The sequence below is a fragment of the Onychostoma macrolepis genome, chromosome 17 (genome assembly GCF_012432095.1).
Source record: "Onychostoma macrolepis isolate SWU-2019 chromosome 17, ASM1243209v1, whole genome shotgun sequence".
NCBI lineage: Eukaryota > Metazoa > Chordata > Actinopteri > Cypriniformes > Cyprinidae > Onychostoma > Onychostoma macrolepis.
This window is the reverse complement of record NC_081171.1, coordinates 14,816,243-14,824,595: the sequence shown is the minus strand read 5'-3', so window position 1 is coordinate 14,824,595 and position 8,353 is coordinate 14,816,243. Positions and strand designations below refer to the sequence as shown.

Below are 8,353 nucleotides of genomic sequence, written 5' to 3'. Positions count from 1 at the left end.
CAAGCGTTTAATATTGTTAATAAATAAAGTTACAGTGAAATAAGACGTTTATTAGTATCATTTAATAAATTACACCCATTTGGAAAATTACAAACTTAGCTACGCGACTGCCATAGACTGTAAAAAAAAAATATGGCGGCGCTGTTTCTCCCGCGAAGTCACTCAGGCGCGTGCACGTGCAGAATGATCTCAGTGTTGGCTAGAGTTGTTTTTATCAGTTCAGTCAAACATTGGCATTCTGAATGCTGACTGGATTTGAAAATAACCATTCATTTAATGTTTTTTTAAATATATTTGTGCAGACTTAATATAATATGTCTTCTCAACTAAGCCCAAGCAATAAAATTAGTTCAACTTAAATATATTTGCCCTTCCAACATGTTGTTAATTGGATTTTTTACAGTGCACCTCTTCCAGCAGCAACCTAGTTTTCCCAGGAGGTCTCCCATCCAGGTAACTGACCAGACTCAACCCTGCTGATTTTCTCTTTGGTGTCATCTATAAGTTGGATAAAGGGCACAATACTGATCCAAACGGTAATGCGAGACAGTATAGACTGCAGATCCCATGAAGGGTGAAGTGAAGGGTCATCATGACCCCTGAGAATGTCCAGTGTGTGACACTGACACCAAGACTGTCACGCTCCAAAACAATGAACAACATTTCTATGTCTCTCTCTCTCACATGCTCACTAATCTGCTGGTGATAGATGACACATTGCTATCAACACTCTATGTAGGGGTCACGGCTAGAGGAGTCACCTTACCTTGTTTCACTGGCTCACAAACTTTCATTAAGACATGCTTTCTCTACATGTCCCAAAGCCAGCGTAAACCATGGGTGCATTATATTCTCAGCTAATGCTGTCTGGACAAATGACAGCAAATATCCTTGAGCAATGTCAACACCCCTCACTGGGATAATCGCCAGAGAACATGTGGATGGGCATGTGAGGAAAGGGCATATGGATCCATGGGCAATCACTATAGCAGATTTTCTGGAGAAATAACTCAATGTATCAGAAGAATTTACAATAAAATGAGGTGGTGTTAATTCAGTGGGGTTTGAAACATGGCAGAATTTTTTTTTTTTTTTTTTGATGAACTATCCTTTAATGTCTCTAATGGTTCTGTATAGGTTTTGACAGGACATCAGACAAACTTTCCCATGGCTGTGTGAGAATCTGAGCTCACCCTACAAAATCAAACTCCCTGGAGTCTCTCGTATTGATTCGCTGCTCTCTGATGTGAGAATTGAGCTAGGCTGCCAATCAATGACAGGATCAGAGTCATAATACCAATGAAACATGAGCCAATGTCCAGAGAGAGAGACCACAACAGAGAAAGCTTATTCCATATTACATACATTTATTTATGATCATATTTTATGATCGCTTTCACTGAACATTTCCATTGCTTTTTACATGCTGTTAAATCAATGACATTACTGACATTTACATCACAAACGTGACTGATTCTTGCCCGTGCAAAACTTGCCTCATCAGTGCTAGAATGTTCTGGGTGGTCACCAGGGTGTTGCTATGCAGCTGCTAATGTCTTCTGAGAGGATTTTAACTAAAGTGTTTGATAAGTGTTTGTCAGGATGTTTTGGGTAGTTGACAGGGTCTTGCTAAGTGTTCAGGTATTGTGAATAATTTGTAGGGCATTGCTAAGTGTTTGATAGGATGTTCTGTGTGGTTCCTAAGTCATTCCTAAATGTTGACTATGGTATTTTGAGTGGTTGCTAGGGTGTTGCTAAGTGTTAAGGTATTTTGAATGATTTCTAAGGCTATGCTAAGTGTTTTTTTGGGTATTATGTGTGGTTGCTGGGGTGTTGCTAAGTGTTATGATATTTTGAATGATTTCTAGGGCTATGCTAAGTATTTATTTGGGTATTGCTAAGGTGTTTCTGAGTGTTAGGGTGTTTTGAATGATTGCTAGGATGTTGCTAAGTGTTTGTTAGGGTATTGTAGGTGGTTGCCAAGGTGTTGTTAAGCATGAGGGTATTTTAATACTTGGTAGGAAATTGCTAAGTGTTTGATAGGATGTTCTGTGTGGCTATGATGTTTTGGGTGGTTGCTAGGGTGTTGCCAAGAGTTAAGGTATTGTGGGTGGTTGCTAGAGTGTTGCTAAGCATTGTGGATTTTGAATGATTGGGGGGGGGGGGGGTATTTGCTAAGGTGTTCTGTCTGGTTACTTAGGCATTGCTAAGTGTTTGTTAGGGTCTTGTGTGTGGTTGCTAAGTGTTAGTGTATTTTAAATGATTGCTAGGGTGTTGCTAAGTGTTAGATAGGATGTCATTGGTGGATGCCATAGTGTTGATAAGTGTTATGGTATTTTGAATGATTGCTAGGGTTATGCTATGTGTTTGTTAGGGTCTTGTGTGTGGTTGCTAGGGTGTTGCCAAGTGTTAGTGTATTTTGAATAATTGCTAGGATGTTGCTACGTGTTTGTTAGGGTGTTGTGGGTGGTTTCAGGGCATTACGTTGGTTAGGGTATTTTGCTAAGTGGTTGTTAGAGATGAGTCATACACTGAAGTTTAATATTTAGGGTTAGGGGTGTGAATAAACCCCTAACCACAAGTATGTGCACTAATAATAGAGACGGTTGCCTTAGTAAGCATTACGAATCCAGTGTCTTGTTTGGGGGTCTGATGTACAATCAGGTACCGCATTGTACAATGGTCAGTGAAATCCAGCTATCACCTCCCAGCCATCTTTTAGACCTCGCTGATGCTCTACAAGCAAAGATGATCAAAGGAATCCCCTCAGAGATACTAGCCTGTAGTGTTTACAGAAGCCAGAGGAATAATGCCGTCACTGAGGGCTCATTAGGGTTCAACATGTTCCTGACCCAGATCAAAGACCCAGCGTGTGGCTGTACTGGGCTGTTTACGATCTTCGGCTCTTTACAGCAGAAATGAGTCGAAGAAGAGGTCTCAAGAGGCGTAAACACTCTGCCAGACACTAAAATGCACCTCTTTAATAACGACCAAACTCTTGCTGCAGCTTTTTGTACATCCCAGAATCCTCCAGGGAGTGCAGCCTGTCCCGTAAAGCAGCAAGCAGCAAGCGCTCATTAGTTTAAGGCAGGCCTGTAAGTGCATTAAATAATTCACCTTCTACATTTCCCACCTCACATCCTTTTTTCTCCCTGACTCCTTTTTATTAGGTCATGTCATTCATTTGCTTTTCAGAGGCGGCTGCCTTCGTCCTTTCTTATTTTTCTCTGCTTGTAAGCTTGAGAGCTTTTTAAAGGTATTCAACCATACCACGAGTCAGGGAAACTGGGCTCATCTAACATACATGAGCTGAGGTGAGCAGGGCATGTAAGGAAACATGCGCGAGTGACAGGAAAAGAAATTAAATGGGAAAAAGTTTGGCCAAAACATACTATAACTCATAATTTAGCTTGATTTCATTCATCGTGGTTTGAAATGAATTGTTTTAAAGTGCAATTCATAATGCACAGAAGTTTGCACTATACATTCTCCAAAAACTGCCACAAGTAATGCTATAGGAAAATTAGGACAAATGGTATTTTTGTTGGGTGATTTTTAAGTTAAGATAAAGTAAGTTATGACAGCGCTAGAGTTAAGGTGTGAGATTTCCCAACAGATTTCGCATCGGGTTCACTTGGCCAAACAAATTTGTTACTTTGACAAACAGACTTGTTTGGCTTTAAAGTTTTTTGCCTGAAAAAAAAAAAAAAGTTAAGAGTTGATATTTTTAAAACTTGTTACCTTGTTACAGACATGAAATGATCTGTATCGCCCCCTTGAGAACAGACTGAGGTTTGTATCGAAGCTCATTTTCACCCACCTAAACTAAGAAATAGTGACGTCGTAACTATAAAAAATTCTAAATTAGCTATATTACTATACTATATACAGCTATATTAGATCCATTAGCAATATTAGCTGTCCTCAAAAATGACTTGAAACACGACAAAATAAGGAATAACAAACAAAAACAGATTTTTCACAATCGATCATTTATTGACATCATAAAACAGCATTTCCAGTTGTGTTTGGCCCTGTGATTGACACTGCTAAGACTTCAAATACACACAATCTTCCTCTTTCTCGTACATAAATGAAATCACTGTGACCGTTATGAATATAGTTTGCGTATCTGAGATTTGAACATGTCTATCTGTAACAGTCCCTCATGTTCACACACCACACACACACACACACACATGGAATACATATATGTCTTCACCCTTCCAACACACGGCCACTGGGACACAGATAAATAAACATCTAATATAACACGTCTCTGATAAATCAACAATATAAATCTTGACCTCTGAAAATAAACCAACGAACAAAACAAAATGTCCAAAACTAGATTATCTTCTCTTTTAATGAGAACCAAGATAAAATATTTGCTTTTAGAGTAGTTGTTCTTTTGGCATCCGTTCTATTTGCTCTAGGCGATTCTTTTGTACATACAGAATATAAACAATACAGTGTTTGATCAGAGGGGGATGTAATGTTTCTCTAGGAGTCGTAACACGGGTGACGCACCTGCCCTCAGGAACAACAGCATGGAAACACAACCTTTATTACGTGTGTTTGTGTAACAAGTATTCCATTCAAAATAAACACGCGCCACATAGGAAGGGATATCCTGGATAGCAGCACATGTAAAGGACACACGCACTCTGACCGTCCATTTAACTCAAAAACACACACGGCACACATATACACACTTTTGACCGTCTCTGCATGAGAGTTATTACTGGTTCGTATGACACACAGCTACTAGAATCTCAAGATTGTATGTTTTTGGGACATGTTTCGGGAAGCACCGTGGTTTGATGAAACCGCTGCGTCAATCACCCTGTGACAGCAGCTTGAAAAGGTTTCTCATTGGTCCACTTGTACTGTGGTATGAAACTGACCAATGGGAGTGCAGGAGGGGGCGGGGTTTTAGGGTGAGCAGCACCACTACTGTACAGAAGCTGGTGGGAATTCTAGCACAAAAAGAAGGAAGGAATAGGAAGGGAAAAACAATGAGAGTGAAGCAGTGTGGAAAAGTTCACACTGATAACCGTGTCGATTAGAGTTTGGCAGATCCACGTCTGAGAACTGATAAAAAGGTCGGAGGGTGTGGGAAAGGCATTCCAGGACAGAAGACGAGTTTCGGTGTGTGTGTTTAAGGGCTGTGGTTCATGCATGACTCTCGGACAGAGGTTTTGTCAGTGGTGAACACTCGGAGTGTCTCAGAGGGCGCGGGGAATGATGGTGAAAGGTAAGATGGGACAGCTGGCCTCCAGCTCCAGGGCAGTAAGGAAGCATTCGGTCGCGGCGGCGTCGTTGCCCTGCGCTTGCAGCACTTCTCCCAGACTGTTCCACACGTCATGGGCCGTGCTGTTCACCTGCACCGCGTCACGCAAGATCTTCTCCGCAAGACTGTACCTTTGCAGCTGATGCAATATCAGACCCTGCAAAAAAAACAGACAGAGAGAGACAAATCAAAAGAGAAATAAAATACAGACGCCAGGAAAAATAAGACAGAGTTCTAGATTCATTTTAATCTTCCTACTGATTAAAAAAAAAAAAAATTGCACATCTTTTAGCTTCAAATCGGACTCAAATTAAAAATCATTTTAAGTTCATTAATTAGGGTACAACATGGCCCTTTAAGAAATGGTATAATTATATTGCATAGTTGTAAAAGAATGATCAAAATATTTATCAGTAAACACTGATCTATAATAGACAACTAAATAATAGATATATAATATGATAGAGTCATTTATATAGATCAGTGTTTGGTAACAATTTGTATAGAAAAACTGAAAAAAACTAAACAAAAAAAAAGTGTTTGGTCTGTTGATTTTGATACAAATGTACTATAATTAGTTATATTATTTATATATTACAATAATAATAATATAATATTATATTATTAATTATAGTTTATATAACCAGTGGTTTTTGAAAATGGAAATTGGTTGAAAAAGCAGTTTGTGAAAAATATTTTATGTATTTTTTATATATTATATATATATTTCTAATAACTGCTTATTTTATATATTATTAGAATGATCCCTGAAGGATCATGTAACACTGAAGACTAGTGTAATGGGTATTGACTGCTGAAAATTCAGTTTTGCTATCACAGGAATAAATTACTATCATTATTAAATAAATTTGAATAAAATCACTATATTGTTGTTTTTATTGTATTATTCAAATGCTTAATGTATTTTTAATTTAACTTAATTTAATTAAAACATTTTATTTAATATTTTACTTTAATGATAAATTCTGATATTTTTTACACAGTTTCTGTGCTGCAAATACGTAATGTTCTTCATATTCGGTTTGTCAAATATGTGTCAAAATGATCACAGACCTCTGTATTTCCATAAAACAATTCTATAAGAATACAGTTATCTGTTGCGTTTGTTTTGACAATGTCATAAAATCTGGTCTGAATGCACAACGTGGTATTTCTAACATGCTCTTTATACTACACAGATCAAAAACGAGCCGACATCAACCAAAGGATTAATGTAGTGTGAATAGCTCTGAGAGTTCAGATGCAGTCCACTGTCCTGCTGTTAGAACAGTGTCAGACACATAAACAGACACACACACACACACACACACACACACACACACAGAAGGTCAGAGAGGGAGAGATTTGACAGAGACGGGCAATACTTCCTCCTGCTACAGGGGAGTTCCTTTATAAGACATGACATTTCTGCTTACTATTAAGACACACACAGCTGGAGACAGCAGCACACACACACACACACACACGCTTCCTCTGACAAGTTTCCACATCCTGGACTCATTGTCTGCTAAATACTGACATGGGATGAGATCTCTCTCCTCCAGCTCAGCGTGACGATCACACAAACACACAACCAAACGTTCCCACAAGAAGAGTAAAAGCTGAAATCAACTGCATTGCGGGGAGCAATAAACATGAAAGTGTAAAACTGCAAAAGGGTTTCAGTTAGCGGATAAACAGCATGTGCTCACCAGTCTCTGCATGGTCTTGACGTGGGTGGGGCTGATGGACAGCGCCTCCTCGTACCAGCGCTTGGCCTCATCCACGTTCCCCCGCAGCTCCGCCACCTGACCCTTCATAAACAACACGTTATGGGACATGGGGAACAGGTTGGCTGCTTCCTGCGTACACGCTGTTGCCTCCGCCGCCTTTCCCATTCCAATATACACCTCCGCTGTGGAAAGACAGAGAGAGAGAAAATAAGCGATAAAGAGAAAACAGTGGAAGAAGCATTGCTGGGGTTTATTTCTTATCTGGAGTCACACAGAAAATGTGATTCTCAGACAGGCTGTCAGCTACATCTCACCAGCATTCAAACCGTTTCATAGCTCACAAACAGTGAGGAGACGGAGAGACTGATGGAAGATTAACGTTGGAGGGGTGTCCTCCCTCTTCAGCCAACAAAATCCAGGGAAAGTGACTACTAAGCATGTTTACTCTTGACACCTTTCTCACCCTGCCAAGTCCTGCTAAGCTTCCCTCACTTGGCTCAGTGACAGTCAAGCTGGTTAAAGAATAATTAGTCTTAGTAACCGAGTTGATTGTCTTTTTCTGTGGCCCCGTTTACACTAGTGCGTTTTCGTTTTAAAACACATAACTTTTGCTACGGTTACGCCTATCGTTTACACTACTCCGGCGTTTTCGAGGTCAAAAATGGAGACTTTTGAAAACGCAGCAGACCTCGTTTTAGTTTAAAAACTTTGGGGTAGCGTTTCAGTGTAAACGGACCAAAACAGAGACTTTTGAAAACGATGACGTGGCTGCCCACATTCGCTCTGCGTATCCTTGATGACCGGGTAAACAATAATATCATGCTCGTTGTTGTACCCATAGATATGTATGGGTAGATACCCCATTCGACCGCTCCAAGCACGCAGGCGTGTCCGCCATCTAAATAATAGGGATCTACCTATACAAATCTATGGTTGTACCTGTATGAATGGTCACGTGGCATGCGTTTTCGGTTGTGTAGTGTAAACGGAGATCGTTTCTCAAACGCAGCAGAAACGCCAGTGTAAACGGGGATCGTTTTCATCCTAAAACGCCGTTTTAAAACGAAAACGCACTAGTGTAAACGGGCCTGAGACAACAAATGAAAGGATTTTTGGCAAATGCTTTGCTAATTTTAGTTTCAGTGCAGTTTTATCATCATTTATATACCATTATAGTGTTTATTAATATTTTGATTTTTTTTTTCATATTCTCAGATTATTTAAATTTTAGTTTTCGATTTTTTTAGTTAATTTTTAATTTTAGTTAACTTTTTTATTTTAGGTTTAGTAATTTAGTACTTCAACTTTAACTTTTATTACAGTTAAT

General features: G+C 39.3%; 1 protein-coding gene across 3 annotated transcripts in view; it reads right to left on the bottom strand.

The window, feature by feature from the left end:
* Nucleotides 1-3,973: 3,973 nt before the first annotated feature.
* ttc7b (tetratricopeptide repeat domain 7B) overlaps nucleotides 3,974-8,353 on the bottom strand; it is a 45,581-nt gene continuing 41,201 nt past the window's right edge. For all 3 annotated transcript variants that reach the window (XM_058749116.1, XM_058749117.1, XM_058749118.1), the window contains 2 exons: nucleotides 7,006-7,208; nucleotides 3,974-5,450 (listed from right to left, as the gene is read on the bottom strand). In XM_058749116.1, the coding sequence (XP_058605099.1) occupies nucleotides 5,229-5,450; nucleotides 7,006-7,208 (425 nt within the window). In that variant the 3' untranslated portion in view covers nucleotides 3,974-5,228. The remainder of the gene's footprint in view (nucleotides 5,451-7,005; nucleotides 7,209-8,353) is intronic.